Genomic DNA, 16,705 nt, shown 5'->3' on the forward strand with positions numbered 1-16,705 from the left:
CGTGGGCACGCTGGACAGCGACCACTCTGCAAAGGGCTCACTCTCTGGGGCTGCTACTGATGGTCACCTGCTGCAGGTCCCTGGTAAAAGCCTCCACAGACCTAGGGCAAGACAGGCATGAGGGTCTTACTTTTCTTGTGGCTGTAGAACTTGTCCTCGGAGCCATCCTTGGACTTCTTAATGATCAGTTTCCCAGACTCGACGTCCACTTTGAGCTGCATTTTCTGAGAAATTCCCAGAGACTCCGACTTCACCTTCGCGGAGGAAGAGATGTGGTTTGTTGATTTTCTGAATGAGCTTCGGTGATGCCAATCCACGGCTGGGCAACCCTGGGTCAGCGTCCCCTGGGGGGCCATCAGGCGGCTGACACCACCTCCCTCGCCCCAGTCCACATGTGCACACCCCACTGCCTCCCCTGAGAGTCGCCCACACTCGGGGGCCAGCCCAGCTCGCCCACTGTGCACCCCAGCTGGTCTCCAACAGGCTCAGTGGAGGAAAACTGATGAACTATTATTGCAAAGCGGCTCATTAAGACAACCTGCTTTGCCACCGACTTCCAGAGAGGACGTTAGTGAGACACCCCAGGGCCTTGTTACAAGGCCAGCTGAACATTGCGGCCTAGGACAGCCCAAAAAATGGAAATCTGTCTTTTACAGGAATTTTCAGGATGAGAGAGGACTTTGGGGTGGGGAGCAGGGGTGTCTCACCATGTTTCCGAATGCGGGTATCAGGCTGGCGGGACACACCAGAACCACCGGGGATCATTTAAGAAAAACACGCTTTTGGATCAAGCCTGGAGGTTCGAATTCAGCCCCTCTCAGGGAGAGCACAGCAATTGTTTTGGTTTGGTTTTTCCCCACGGGCCGCTGGGGACACTATTTTGCATGTAGCTCATTCCTCTCAGTTTGAGGACAAAGTTTATAGCACTGCAGCCAATGAGGTGCTTGTCCCTGGCAGCCTCCCTATGGGGGGGGGGTGGACTTCACTGACTTTTGTAGGCCCCAGTTCTCATTGTGAACCATCTCCCGGGCCAGGCAGTTCCAGGGACCACCGTTTTCCACAATTGGGTTCCTTGCCCTTCCATAGCCCAGGCCAAAGGCACGCTTTTCCCAGGGACCAGAACGATCCCCAAAGCATGAACTTCAAGGCCAGTCTCTACTGTCATGGCCACTTACCTCAAAGGTGACTGGAGGGATGAGGGAACGCCGGTGGGTGGACTCAGGACCCTCATGCAGCAGGGCCTTGACCTGTGGGCAGCAGCAGTAGGGCAAAATCAGAAGGGACACAGAGCCTGCAACCTGGCCATCCTCTGTCTAAACAGGGGACCCCCCAAGAAACCACAAGAGCTGCAGGACCCCCTGCAATACCTTGTCTTCAATGGAGGACAGCAGACTTGTCAGTTGGCTGAGCTTGGCCACCATGTTGATGGGATTGGCCTCCCCAGGCACCTGGGACATGAGGACGAGAACAAGGGTGGCACTGACTGCCTGGTCATCAGGAAGGCGGCTCACACTGAGCACCGCCCTCGCCCCCTCGCTCCACCTGGTTCCAGCTCCCCGACAACCTCGCGTACCACTGTCTTCATCCCCTCTGCAGATGAGGACACTGGGACAGGCAAAATCCTCAGAATCCTCATGGCCCCAAACCAGATCGACACGTCTTTGCTCTCGTCTGCCTCTCGGGAGCCCGGAGCCCGTCACCCTCCAGCTCAGTCGCCTCAAGCTCCAGGCCTCTTTGATCTTACCTCCTCCCTCCCAATCTCCTGCACTAGGGAGCCCGCTCTGCTCCCCAAACACACCCGCTCCACCACTTAAAACCCGAGGCCAGCTGCTTCCCCTGCAGGGACAGCCCTGTCCACTCCTTACCCTGCCCTCGAAGGCGCTGGGCTCCAGCACCACCACCCCCAGGGCCGCTCGGATCCCCACTGCTGATCTGCCGTGAGTGACACTTTCTAAGGCTCTCCGGGGACTTGGATTTCACTTGAGAAGGGCACTTCCTGTCATTCAGGTCTCACAGCACTGGGAAATCGTCCCTGTCCCCTCCAGCTGGGATAGCCCCCTGGTCATTGCTATCAATCAAGTTATCTCCTCCATGTATGACCTCACTGTGCGCTTCCCCTGCTAGAACACAGGCGCCACGAGAATTGAGACCAAGGACGCTGTGACCAGTGCTGCAGCCTGGGTACTAGGAACACCGTCTGACCATTGGAGAGGCTCAGTAGGGTTGTTTGTGAACAGAAGGGTCCAGAGAGCTCAAGTTACTATCTGTAGTCACACAGCTGATAAAACACAGAGCAGGACCTGTACTCTGCTTGGCACCAAGTCCATGCCATCGAGAACAAGCACTGTAAAGTCTCCATTCTAAGGCAGACAGGCTGCCAGGAGCTGGAGATGCACTGTTAGTCTTGCAGGAGGATGAGGAAATCAGACACATGCCTAACTTGAACACCAAGCAGAATGGAAAGAGTGCTGTCCCTTCCCCTCCCTCCTTGCTCAACGTATCAGCCTGGCTATGTTTGCTCCTGACCTCAGTTTTCTATCCATCTCCTTACACCACTCCTGCCATCGCCATCGTCACTGCAGCCTCTACCTCACCAAGGAAGTGGTTTTGTTATGACAATGTGCTCTCTCTGGCAAGCCTGCTCGGCTCTCGGTCTTGCCCTGTGTTACCCTCTGCCTGGTGATAATGCAGCAAGAAGGCTGTCACCAGATGGTGCGCAGATGCAGGTACCTGCTCTTGACTTCCCAATCTCCACAACCATGAACCAGCACAAACCTCAATTCTTTATAAATCACTTGGCCTCAGGTAGTTTGTTATAACAACAGAAAATGGACCAAGACACAGCTCCACCACCTCCACCAGTCCCATCAGCATCATTAACTCCCCCAATCACCTCACCACCATCATCATGGCTATTAACGTGTCAGTGCTTTCTCTGACTACTTTTTAAGATAGCTCACAATCTGTCTAGATATCAATGAGGGAAAGGCTGAGAAGAGTGGATCTAGATGCAGGCAAGGGCAGAACAGAAAGGCTACCTGTTGGCTAAGAAATGCTGGTCAGTAGGTGGGGCAGTTCTGCCACCCCCTCATTTGGGGTTGTTTTTCTCATAATTAACTAAGACAGCCTGGATTCAAACCTCCTTGTTTCCCTGTGTGGACACTTGAGATGACCCGCTTTCTACCCTGGACAGTTGCTGTGCAGCTTTAGCCTGGTGTCTCCCCTCTTTGGATCTGTGACTTTGGGGGAGGTCTGGCAGAACCTTACAGAGCACAAGGATGTTAAGCCAAGGGAGTTAGTTCCTGGGACAAAGGTATTGGGTAAGAGCTGTAGCTTTTCTAATACTTCTGCCTAATAGCGAGGATCATTTGATGAATTCCTAAAACAAGCACAATTGTAAGCCCTGGGGGAGCAGAGACAGGGTGTGCTAGAGCTAGCACACGGCGGGATTTGAATGCGGGTTGAGTACTGTGGCTCTCAGGTACATTTTACCCCCCAAGGGACATTTGGCAACATCTGGAAACATTTCCAGGCAGCACAGCTGGGGAGGATAATGGCACTCGGTGGGTAGAGGCCAGCACACAGGACAGTCCCCACAACAAAGAGCTACCCAGGTTGAAATGTCACTGATGTTTAGGCTGAGGGTGCAACTCGCAGTGCAGCCTGCCCGCGGGTGGGCTGGCACGGGGGTCACCTGCGGGTTACACAGTCCACCCAGTTATCCCACTTTGCCCCTTAGTGGCACTTTTCTTTCTTTTCTCTCTCTCTTATTGGGGATTGACACCCAGGATGCTTTACCACTGCATTAACTCTCCAGTCCTTTTTATTTATTTTATTTATTTATTTATTTTTTTGAGACAGGGTCTCACTAAGTGGCTTAAGGCCTTGCTAAGTTGCTGAGGTTGGCCTCAAACGTGCAATCCTCCTGCCTCAGCTCCAGAGTCCCAGGCATGCCACACCCACCTTAGCAGCACTTTTCAAAGGGGATGCCTATACATTAACAAACCCCCATTCTGGGTTCTGAGCAGGGTAGACCCAGGGCTCTTGGCTGCCCTGAGGCTCCTCACCATTTTGACTGCATAGTTTTAGGAGCCTTTCAACAGCCCTTGAAAGATTCCCTGCAGGGGTTAGGGTCCCACCAGGGTCTGGGGAGCGTCTGCCTTCCTAAAGCTAAGGGCTTGTGTGGCAAGGATCTGACTGCTCAGATGCCAGACTCACGGGCATCCTCCCCCTTATCCAGCCCTGCACTGTAGGACACCACCACCCCCAGTTCACAGGCGGGGCTCAAAGGGCCCAAGGGGCAGTCTTATTGACCGAGGCAGGTCTTCCTTCTCTATGCCAGGCAGCCTCTCCGAACACCCTCCTGACTGTGAATTCTGAAGGTATACCAAAGGTGACATTCTCGACCTTCCTTTAACCCAGTAAGTCCCGAGTGATGGATTCTGCAAATACTTCAACAAAATTGATACAGTGCATTAAAGTGGGCTGGACATCACAATCTAGGGCTCATAGAGCCTTTGTATATTTTTTCATATATATTTTTTCAAATGCTGTAATCAACCACCTGTTTTCTCAACAGAACAGACCTCTATAAACATGCTGCTTCAAAGTTACCGTAAGTGGTAAATTTGTTGCTCTATTTAAGTTTCTATAGGTGTTCCCCCTGGCCATGAAGGAAATGGATTGAAATCCAGGGTCTCACAGGAGGAGACCACCCCACTCCTGTCACTGTTCTGTCCTACCTCCAAATGCAAACACGCTGTCCTCTGAGGAGCAGACCCTCACCCTGATGGCTGCTGGTCCATCTCTGGAGGCCTGTCTCCTGATCAAGGACTTGGGTGCACATTCTTCCCCTCAAACTAATTTCTGACGTTTAGCTGGTCCCGTTTCATCTAGATTTGTTTTTGCTTTCTTAGAAATTGACCCATCATTCACTTCAAAGAAATATATTTAAATGTATTTTTTTCCTGGTGAATTTTTTCAGTTGTATAAATAGAACACAAATATATTTTCTCTGTTAAAAAAAAAAAAAAATCTGTGGAAGACCAAAATAAGCCACCTCAAAATATTCTTCTTTGGCACGTTTCAAGATGGCTATTCACAGAAACTGCAGACACAGGAATAGCTCTGAAAAGCTGTCTTTTTGTAAAAGAAATTTGCAACCCTCTCCACCGGAGGTCAAAGGGAGGCTCTCTGTGGTCCCGCCATCTGCTGTCTAGATCTAGGAAAGACCCGTGAACACTCACCAAGGGAGCTTGGTGCAGCCTTCACCTGTTCTTTGTTTTCTTTTCTTTTTGAGATGGGGTCTCACTTTGTGGGTCAGGCTAACCCCCAACTCCTGGGCTCGAGGGATCCTGCCACCGCAGCCTCCAGCACACCCAGTTCACCCGTCTTCTGAAGGCTGCCGACTAAGAGCTGAACTGTTCAGGACCAGAGGCTTCCCCTTAAGAACCGCGCCTCCCCGCCCCCCCCCCCCCCCCCCCCCGTGCCCCCAGTATATGACCCACCACCACCTGCCCCACTCCAAGCCCCTGCTGCTTTCCATAGCCTCACAGTGGTATAAAAATGCCAATCATCCGTGTCTTCTCTTAGTGTCACACTTTGTGAAGCTCCCACATGTATCAATGTCCCATTGGTCCGGTCAATCTGTCCACTCTCAGTTTGCCCCAGAGACTCAACGATGCAAACTTCAGGAAGCAGAAAGGAGGAAAGTTTCAACTGCCCTACGACTCAAGCAAGCATTGTGGGCAAAATCGTCCTGGGCCCACCCCCTTCTCTCCCATCCCACCTGACCTCCTGGTGATCAAGGTTCAAATCCTTCTGGTCTGCTTTCCCTGGGCTGAAGCCACAGTGCACAGTTGTTCCACCATTTGCATATCCCACCCAACAGGTAAGGCTGGAGATCTGCCCACAGCGGTGCCCATCTCTCTACATTCACCATCTCTCTACATTGATGGGGCTTCCATATTTTTGCTTTTAGAGACCCAGCTCCAGTGCACACCTTTGTCAGTACCACGTAGCGTTGGATCCTTAAGATGGCTGCCTACACATGGCTCTGCTGAAGAGGGGAGTGAAAATTTGCACATGAATGGCTTTCAGAAAACCCATTTCCATCCCGCCAGTAGAGGGATGAGCTCCGGGAAGCATCCCAGAGCATCGGGCTCCCCAATACTAGGGGCCCTGACTCTCCAATTGCATTTAGCCATCAACTTTCTGCCTGATAAATGGAGATCACACTTGAGTGTCCTTTCAGGGTTACTTGCCCAGGAGGTTGGAAATCTTTCTATGGATACATTGCCTGGCCCCCTCCATCTTCCGTGAAGCCTTGTTTATAGCTTTTCCCATCTAAATAACTGGATTTTTCTACTTATTTTTTGGAGTCTCTCTCTCTCTCTCTCTCTCTCTCTCTTAATCCTGCTAATCCTTTGTCCTAATATTTGTAGCAAATATTTTCCTCAAGATACTGTTTCTGCTTGTTTTTATAACTTTGATGAGGACACCTTTTTCTTTTCTTTTTTTTTTTCTTTTTCTTTCTTTCTTTTTTTTTTTCCTTTTTACAGATTTATGCTTAATGGCCAACTGGACCGTGGCCTCCAGCCCCGCCTGAGGAGAGGGGTCTTCATCCTGCCTCTCCGGGAGCAAGCAGCAAGGATCAAAAATTGGGTCACCTCTTATCTTTCTTTCTAGTTTCGGATGAGCAATGGTGGGAATAGGTCCTACTCGCCTCCTGATTCAGAGCTAAATAAGCAGTTCAGCTGATGGGCACATAATTTGAAATCCTTGTTCTTCAAATCAAAATTTGGCATGGGAAACGCCTTTGGGGAAGGGGCAGGATGGGGCGGGGTGGGTTCCCACCTCCCCCTCAGTGTACAAGTTTGCTCTCCTCTCCTTCTGGGCCCTTGCCACGTTGGCTAGCTCATCCCCCCCCCCCCTTAATTTCCTCTTTCCACCCCAAGACCCTTTACCTGAGGACGAGAACGGAGGCCAGGGGAGAGCTGCTGGTCAAACAACTTCTGCAGAGACTCCAGGGACGGGAGCGTCCGGACAACTTCGCTGGAGGCCAGGGGACGGGGTGAAGAACAGGGGTTAGTGCACCGAGAAGGTGCGTCCAGGGCGGCTCAGGCTCTAGCTGGAGACACGGTCACACTGGGCCTGGCAGAGGCCGGTGATCCTTCCCCAAGGACAAGCCCAGGCAAAGATCAATCCGCCAGCCAGGGCCGGCCCGTCGGCCCAGACCCCCTCCCTTCCCCCTCCGCGTCAAACTGGAGCCCCACTGTGTGCAGAACCGAGTTTACCTGGATTTTATCTCAGCCGCGTGAGAGCGCGCAGCCTGTAGGGAACTCCAGTCCAGACCCAGACTACTTTGAAATCACGTAGGAATCCTGGGTTCCCGGTCTAACTCACAGGAGTCACACACACACACACACACACACACGCACACACGCACACACACACACAACCCCTGTTAAAAATGCAAATTTCTGGGCTCCAAGCTGATTTGGTCCGGAATCTGCATTTTAAATACAAGGGCTTCCCGGTGCTGGGGACGGGTGGATTCTGATGCAAATCCCTTTCTAGCAGCTTCGAGGGAGCCCAGAGGGATTTTTCCATTGTCAAATCCAGAGACAAATCTAATACTAGGACTTTATAGTTTCTTTGTTCCCTTCCCATCTCTTTCTATTGTTTTCACGTTTTAAGCATGGTGAGCAGACAATTTTGAGTTTGATTTTTCACTTATTTCATCAAAAACTGTTCATGTTTGTACATGTTTAACATCCTAATGGTTTCAAAATAGTCTATCAAGTAAATGTGCCAAAATCAGTTGTTAGATATTTGGGTTACTCTGAGATCTTTGCTATTATAAATAAAGGCTGCTCTGAACAGCTTTGTTCATATAGCTTTTCTGTTCTTATTTCCAGTTACAGAATTAGAAGAATCAGGGATCCTGGGTCCTGGTCAGTTTTGCTAAGTCCTTGAGTGAGGGTCTCCAGCTCTGTTCAGGCCTGCTTGGCCAATATCGCCTCTGCGTTCTTTTTTACTACTTTTTTCTCTTTCTCCTTTTTAACCTGACATTGTACTTTAATATTAATGAATATAGCATGCCAATGCCCTGGGTGGATCCCCAGCATTACCAAAACAATGGACTTGCATACCTTCTATTTCTAATGCCTCTGCTGTATTTTTCTGATTGACTTCTACTACATTTCTCTTTACATAAACTGTTTAGGGATGGGGCTGTAACTCATTGGCAGAGTGCTTGCCTGCATGTGTACGAACTGGGTCTTTAGCATTGCATAAAAAATAAACAAATAAAATATTAAAGGCATGCTTTTCATACACAACTACCAAAAAAAAATTAAAAAAACAAAAACAAACAAATAAAAAAAACCCCTGTTTATCCCCTTTGGCAATTTTCTGTTGAGAATTTTGTTAGTATTTTTATATATTGCTGTAAAATTTACATTTTGCTTTGCTTCTTAATTTAATCTGTGTTGTACTTTTCCCTGTTGTTATGTTATTTTCATCCTAGATGGTATGGATTTCATTGTAAAGTTATTTGTAATTTTTTATTCTAATTTGCATCTTTTCCTTGGTAATTTTGTTGCCCAAAGTGGTCAAGTACCCCTGAGTTCAATCTTGGTACCTCACCACTCAAAAAAAAAAAAAAAAAAAAAAAGATTGTTCTATTAGTTTCGTGTGTGTTGTATGTTTAATTCCTTACCTCATCTAGAATTTTATTATTTGGTATGCAGGGAAACTGTCCCACCACATCACTATTCATTTTGACTCAAAGTGCCATTTTATTCCCATAGTTCTTTTGGGGTCAGTCTACTGCATGAGCTCTTCTGAAATGTGGTAGGATTTGCTTCCAGTCTCCATAATCCCTTCAAATAGACCAGAGTTCCCTGTGTGCTGGACAACATAGCGTTTAAGTATTCGTGACATCTCACAGTTTCAAGGATGGTGCTCTATTTTACTGACTTTGATGGGTTTTGCCTTTGTTTGTTTGTTTGGCACCTGGGATTGAACCCAGGGATGCCTAACCACTGAGACCTTTTAATTTTTTCTTTTGAAACAGGGTCTCACTAAGTTGTAGAGGCTGGCCTTGAACTTGAGACCCTTCTATCTCAGCTTCCTGAGTTGCTGGGATTACTGGTGTGCACACCAAGCCCAGCCTACTTTACTGACTTTGAAATGGTCACCCAAGGGCTGGGTGCAGCTCAATAGTACAGCACTTTGCTCCCATCCTACCTGCACAGGCCCTGGGTTCCATCCCCAGCACCACCAAAGTAGAAAAAAGAAAAAGAGGAAGAAGAAAATGATGGTCAGGATTCCTTTAGGGACTCAGGATGGAGGGAAGGTGTGCCCGGGAGAAGCCCGGCAGCAGAGGTCTGGTTGCCATCACCCGTTCCCCGGGGGCTCTATCCCTGCTCAGACACAGTGGTACTGGTTTTTGTTTTTTAATATTTATTTTTTAGTTTTAGTTGGACACAATACCTTTATTTTATTTATTTTTATATGGTGCTGAGGACCAAACCCAGGGCCACGCATGTACTCTACCGCTGAGCCACAACCCAGTGCAGCGCAGTGGTACTGTTTTAAGTGACCATTTCATCAAAGAATTCTGGGCTAAAACATTTTTTTAAAGCGCTACTTCAGAACAAGTTTTAACATTATCTAGATCTTTTTCTCCTTTTTCAAAACACTATCCAAAAAGCACAAATAATACAAACTGAATCTTTGGGATGTTCTAAGAATAGTGCTGTTTTCCTTGTAACTGCTTTAAAATTTGGAGAAATCTGAATGGCTCCCAGACACATTTGGCAGTATTATTTGGGGTCAGAATGATCAATGACACTCAGGGACTTTAACAGGAATGGCACAGAGATGGAACTTTGGACCCGGTGGTGATAGAAATGAAATCAGGCCAAGAAAAGCAAACACAGGAGAGTAAGGCTTTAACTGGGGAGTCTGACCTTGGGGAGCAGGGAGAGGGCAACGGGGGAGGGGTGGTCAGTCTGCCCCTCCCCCCAGCACAGGACTAGGCCAGCTTTTCACCTCATAGCTGAGGGACTTCTGGGATCCTACGCCAGGATCTGGGTCTCCAGGGTCAATTTGATTCTGAACAGGAGGGTGAGAGAAGGTGTTTTCCTTATGCCACCAGGTGGAGGACAGAAAAGGCTTCTAGGAACAGCTGCGGGTTCTGTCCCCAGAGCTTATCCACTCTGTGGTCCCTGTGGTGGCCCCTGTGTGTCTCAGGAAGACTTAAGAACTGACCTTATCCTACGAAGGATTTGTCCAGGGAAGTGACTGCCAGCTGGTCCCCAGAAAGCTGGGCAGGACCTCTGGGCAGGACCTCAGCCCCCTGCAGGCCTTCCTGGACCCCCAGATGGACGGCTGGCTGCCCCCTTGTCTCTGCGTGTTGGTTAATTTCCCCCAGATTCCTATTCAATTTCAGTGATGACCCCAGAACTCCAGACCCAAAGGATGTATGGATGCTTCATATCCCCTTTGTTTTTCCTTCTTTGAATTTTTTTTTTTTTTTTTTTTTATCTTGCTTTAGCAAAAATCTGTCTTGCGGTATTAAATAATCAGGCGAGAAACAGGGGAAACAGCATCTCTTGTCTTTTGTTCAGGTGTTTAATGAAATCACTTAATGGCTCGCTGTCAAGTGTAATCGATTTTGCGTTGACACATGTTGCTTTCTTAAAGCAGTATCCTTCTACTCCCTTTTTTGAATTTTAAAACGAGGAATGAATTTAAAATGGTAGCTATTGGGACATCTATGCACATGATTCCTTCAGGTTTTATTCTAAATCCCAGTGTTTTCTGCGTGTCCCCCAGTCTTGCGGCTCAGACTCCTGTGTGTTGAATGAAGGTCTGAACGTGCCTGTGTCTGGACATTCTGGGCTTAGAATGTCATGGAATTACATCTGCAGGGATGGCAGTGAGGAGGGGAAGCACAATTTTGTTGTCACTTAAGTTTTTTTTTTTTTTTTCTTTTCTTTTTTGACCAATGTTTGAACCCTGGTCGGGGCACTTTATCTCTGAGCCACACCCTCCGCCCTTTTTCTTATTTTAATTTAGAGATGGGGTCTTGCTGTGTTGCTTAGGGCCTTGCTAAATTGCTGCGGCTGGCTTGCCGCCTGAGCTGCTGGCATTACAGGCGGGTGCCAATACACCCAGCAATACCTAAGATTTTCTGACATTCTGCCCCTCGGCTAACCTTGTCTCCAGGCCAGGCTATTGCTTGACCTACCAAAGGGAAGAAGGGGACGCAGCGCCTCTAATCCTAACTTGAGGTGAAGTGTCCAGCATGGAGATGAGAAGCTGGCGATGCTGAAGGAAGCTCTTCCTCCTGCCACAAGGTACCAGAGAACAGGCAGGGAGGAAAAGCTGCCGTCCCCACAGCGCTACCTGGGGAAGTGCAGCACGTAGCAAAGCACTGGAAAAGGTGCCGATGCCCCCAAGGATCTGGGGGAGGCCTAGTAGAAATTTTGAACTGTATTTACTCCTCCACACCGACACCGCCAAGGTCGGGAGCTCTGCCAAAGCAGAAATAAAAGCTTGTTATCAGCCATTACGAAACCTGTTTTTTTTTTAAAAAAGAAAGTGCCATTCAGAAGCATTTACACAAGTGATGATGATTTATAAACACACCATCACGTGGAACACAATCTGCCATGGCAACGTAGAAAAATGATGGTTCCGTTTGGCTACGGAATGACATTTGTTGAAGGCCAGTTCGTTGAAATGAAGCTTGACTGGCCCATTTGGTGACGGCTCAATTGGTCAAAGAAATTATTTGTCACATGTACCAAATATACTGATTGTGCTTTTAGGAGCCAAACTTGGTTACGGATGATGAAAGAGTCTTTTCTGTACATCAGCTAAGCTATAATAGACACGGCGGCGGGGAACTAACGAGAGAAGCTGTAGGTGTAATAAAACAAAAGAGCCCGATCCAGGAGCGCTCATCCACAGAAATGATAATGTTCCCAACCGAAATGCTGACCTTTCGTTTGTGACAGGTTTGTTTGGGCTCCTTGTGCCTGGGTGTGTGTACCCGGGATTGAACCCAGGGGCACTTTACCACTCAGCCACATCCCCTGCCCTTTATATATTAGGGTCAGGGTTTGCCTACGGCACTGAGCCTGGCCTTGAGCTTTTCATCCTCCTGCTCAGCCCCCCAGGTTGTTAGGGTGGCTGGCCGGCACCACCACTCCCGACCTCCTGGACACTTCCTACAGATCACCCCAAGCTTTAGCCTTTTAAACTATTCTTTGCTAATTCATCTGATGACATATCGGCCTTACTTTTGCACTTCTAGCAATTAAAATGTAATTGAACTTGAGGTTCAGTTTAAGGTTAACAAAATAAAAAGTGTAAAATCAAGAGAATCTTTACAAAATCAGAATTTTTACCATTGGTTGTTTAATGAATTTAATATTGGAAAATTGAACTTTTTAGTGAATCAGTTCACTTTGAAAAACAGCCATCACTGGAAATTTGGGGCTATCACCACCAACCCAGAAGATAAGCTGGTACCCTTAGGTACCTGTCAATGTGCTGGCTTCTGTAGGAAGAATGGGAACCAAAAGCTAAAGGCTGGATTCTGACCAAGTCACCTCTGTCTCTCCCCACTTCCAGAGCGACTGACTTCAAATGAACGTGGTTTTGTTTTTGTTTTTGGCCCTGGGGACTGAACTGAAGGGTGCTTAACCCCTGAGCCATATCCCCAGCCCTTTTAATTTTTTAATTTGAGACAGGGTTCCACTAAGTTGCTTAGTGGCTTGCTAAATTGCTGAGGCTGGCCTCAAACTTCAGATCCTCCTGCCTCAGCCTCCTGAGTTGCTGGGATTACAGGTGTGCCCCACCACGCTTGTCTCAAATAAACTCTAGTTTAACAACAAGACAGGTTGAGGCTGCTCCTCAGTGGTGGAGCATTTGCTCAGGTTCTATCCCAGCACCAGGAATAAACACACACACACACACACACACACACACACACACACTGCAGCTCAGACCATGAAAACAACCACAAAGCTCTATCTGCTGCTCAATTACTATGAGATGAGGGCAGTAGGACACTGGGACAGCCCCACCCTGCAGGCTCCCCCCAGGGCATCTTCTGCAGTGCTCTCTCCACCCCTCCCGCCTCAGGGGCTGCCATTACCCATAGAGTTCCTTGCAGAGCAGTGAGGTCAGTTTCTTCAGGTGGGGGAGGCTGCTGGAGCCCGTCTTCACGAAGTCAGAGTCCAGGGCCAGCTGAGTGCTCAGATAATCTTGGATGGCTTTCAGATGCTCTTCGGGAAGCCTGGAGAGGAAAAAGCCAAATAGAAGCAGTCACAGCAAGGACCACGGTGAGCTGGGGTTCCTGGGTCCCAGGCTGAGACGTGGCCCTGGCAGGAGAATGTGTGCAAACCTGTGCAAAGGCCCCTTGGCCTCACTGCAGAGGAGGCCCAGGTAAGAGGAGGCAAAGGGGTCCAGCAAGAGCAGGTATCTGTCTTGGGGCTTGGGAAGCAGCTGTCCTTTAAAAAGAAGACAGGCTGGGTATATCCTGCAATCTCCCCGCCTCTCTACTCTCAGGGCTAGAATCAGGGCTGGAAGTTTGGACATGGCGAGGGGCGGGGTCTGGCATGCACACTGGGGAGCTTGGAGTTACCCCAGACTCCTGGAGAAGTCTGAGTGATGACAGGCCTGGGAATATAGGTGGCAGAAAGGCTGTCCAGGTGTCCTGGCTTTGCTCTCCCTCGTAGAGTCCCAGTTTCTTCAGTTTAAAAAGTGCATGGGGACTGGACACAGTGGTGCACTCCTGTAATCCCAGCAATTTGGGAGGCTGAGGCAGGAGGATCACAAATTCAAAGCCAGCCTCAGCAATTAACAATAAAAAGGGCTGGGGATGGGGTTCAGTGGATTCAATCTCTAGGACCCACCTCCCACAAAAAAAAAGGTGAATGGGCTGGGCACAGTGGCACATGCCAATAACCCCAGAGATTAGGGAAGCTGAGTCAGGAAAATTGCAAATTTGAGGCCAGCCTCAGCAACTTAGTGAGACTCTGTCTCAAAATAAAAAAATAAAAAGGACTGGAGATGTAAGAAAAAGAAGACTTGGCATAAAGATATAGATTATGTTCATCCAAAAAGGTTAATTTTGCTCGGAAATGTTGTAGTAATTAACCTGTTACCTATGACTTAACTGATGAGATCTGATTGACTTGCACAAAAGAGCCCAGATAGTCCTGTAATTGAGAGTCATCTAAAGGCGGTCCTCCGTGTAAAAAGGAACTTGGCCACCAAAGTAGATGAGTTCTAAAGCAGACGCAGCATCTGAGTTCTAAAGCTTAAAGTGAGGGCTGCTGCAGGGCACCCTGCTGCCTCTCCCCATCCCTCTGACCCTCCCATGATTCCTTTGCTCTGTCCCAACTCCACACCTGAGTTAGCTGAGAAGCAAATCCAGGCAGAGACCCCTCTCCTGCCCTGCTCTGCTCCTCTGCTCCTGCAGGGAGACCAAGGGGGCGACCTGGGCACACGTGTGCAAGTGTCCTGAAGAACCATGGCCCAGCAGGTGCCCTCAGCCCACTCCCCACCCCAAGGCCTTCCTGACTGCTGGGCCTCACGCCCTGCTCAGCCGGGCAGAACCCCTGCACCTGCACCCGCTCCCATCAGTAGGAGTCAACAGGAGTGGGCAGTATTGAGGGCACCTGGGGGGCATCCCTGAACTCCAAGGAATTCACTGCATTTAGCATCTTGACATGGGAAAATAGAAACCCCAGGAACAAGACAAGAGGGTCTCCATGGAACTTTTAATAGCATCATTTAGACGTATGTATTGGGAAAATCATGACCAGTTATCAACCGTTAAAACACTGACTATTCATCTCTTTGGCAAATAGCACAGGAACTCAAGGATCATGCACCAAATGCCATCGTGTGGGCCTAAAGAAGAGCCCACGGGTGTGTCCAGGAGGGAGGAAGGACAATAGGCATCTTAGCAGCCAGTGGCTGGTATTGTACCCCCAGGTGCTTCCCTTGTGTTTTGCCAAATCAGAGGGCAGGGGAGCAGCCCTGGCAGCTTCATTTGGGAGTGGGGGTAGCTTTTCTCACAGAGAACAACATCAACAACAAAACGCTTTTGAGTTACTAATTCATAGGAGACAGGGTACCCTGACTTATTAATTCATCCAACATATCTGCCACAGGCTAGACCACAGGCTAGGCCCTGGGGGCATAAGGGCCCTTTTGTGTAGCTTCCTTCCTATTACAGCCCTCCCCAGGCCTGTCTGAAGAGGCAAAGCCTCTGATGTGTAAGTCATGACTCCTTTCAGGAGATACCTTCATCTCCTTCCCTGTCCCAGACCTGTAACTAGGCTGGAAAACCACCATTATCCAGCCCGGAGGGGAGGTGCGGGCCTCACCGTCGGAGAGGCTGTGGGGACCAGCCAGCAGGAGCTGGGGCAGTCCCTTGGGACCAGATGCCATTCACACTCTGGACCATACCACGGAGCAATGTCAGAGAGACTGCACTTCATTTCTCCACCACAAAGGAAGGAGTGCTAGGACAGCCTGCAGTGCCCGCACCACACCTGTCTAGCGCTCTGACCCGTTCACGGTGCCGTGGAAGGCGGCCCGCTCCATGCGCCCCACAGCAGGAGACAGCTGTCTAGCGGGTCCAGCCTGGGTACGGGCAGTTCCCCTGCTGGGGAACCCAGACACTCCATGGTAGTAGAGGTGTTTGTGGTAGGAGAAGATGCCATGGTGGTTTCTGGAAGTCTCGTGGGGGACTCAGAGCACAGGCCTCCAGAGTTCTGGGGTGTGTCTGCAGTAGAGAACCCAGTCCTTCCACACCAGAGCCTGGGGAGTCAGGCATCTGGCCACGGATTCCACGCCGCCAGAGCTGCCCACATACGCTGGCACCCCCAGGTCCACTGTTGGGAGGGCAAGCTCAACAGTGACCTGTTCTAAGATGGCAGTGGGACCTCAGGGAGTGAGCACAGGAGGCAGGCACCCCAGACCCTCAGCAGGTCCACGTCTGCTGCACCAGAGTCGTGCTTATGAGGCCATCTTATGCTGGGAGCTCAGGACAGTCCTTCATGCCCAGCAAACAAGGCCTCAGACGAGGGGACAACGCCCAGGAGCTGGTGGTCTGAGAGCTGGGGGAAGGCTTTCCGGGCAGAGAGAACAGCACCCTGAACCCCCTGTGGTGGGGCTGAGTTTGGCCGGCTGGTGAAGGAATGAGGAACACCTTCCATTTCCCTTCCTCTCCCCGACCTCCACCCTCCCTGTGCTCAGGGGAGCAGGGATGGCTGGACAAGTCCAGGGCTCTCTTGGCCCTGGTCCACGCTGGGTGGGCCTGGGAAGCACCGGTAGGAGGGAGAGAGGGCAAGAGGGATGAGGCAGGTGCCAGGTCTGGCGGCTCAGGCCCTGGCATTTGGGATCACACGACAACACCCTGCTTTCCCCGTTGATTCCTGCGGATCTATCGGCACTCCATGAACAGTCTCTGCGTAAACCCTCCTCGGAGCTCCCAGTTTAAATGAGCTCAGGAGCCTGCTGTGTCCTTTTAGGTGCAGAGGACCCCATCCTGGAACTCAGGGTCAGGGTGGTCACAGGTAGAATGTGAGCCTCAGGAAGAGCAGGGATCCTCAGCAGACAGCATGGGAATGCAGGGCGGGGTCAGGGCTCCCTCAATCCTGGGTGGCCA

General features: G+C 49.8%; 1 protein-coding gene across 2 annotated transcripts in view; it reads right to left on the bottom strand.

Moving 5' to 3' along the window:
* Inpp5d (inositol polyphosphate-5-phosphatase D) overlaps positions 1-16,705 on the bottom strand; it is a 109,047-nt gene that overhangs the window by 39,855 nt on the left and 52,487 nt on the right. For both annotated transcript variants that reach the window (XM_076866101.2, XM_076866100.2), the window contains 5 exons: positions 13,178-13,318; positions 6,966-7,053; positions 1,368-1,448; positions 1,176-1,247; positions 131-254 (listed from right to left, as the gene is read on the bottom strand). In XM_076866101.2, the coding sequence (XP_076722216.2) occupies positions 131-254; positions 1,176-1,247; positions 1,368-1,448; positions 6,966-7,053; positions 13,178-13,318 (506 nt within the window). The remainder of the gene's footprint in view (positions 1-130; positions 255-1,175; positions 1,248-1,367; positions 1,449-6,965; positions 7,054-13,177; positions 13,319-16,705) is intronic.

The sequence above is a fragment of the Callospermophilus lateralis genome, chromosome 9 (genome assembly GCF_048772815.1).
Source record: "Callospermophilus lateralis isolate mCalLat2 chromosome 9, mCalLat2.hap1, whole genome shotgun sequence".
NCBI lineage: Eukaryota > Metazoa > Chordata > Mammalia > Rodentia > Sciuridae > Callospermophilus > Callospermophilus lateralis.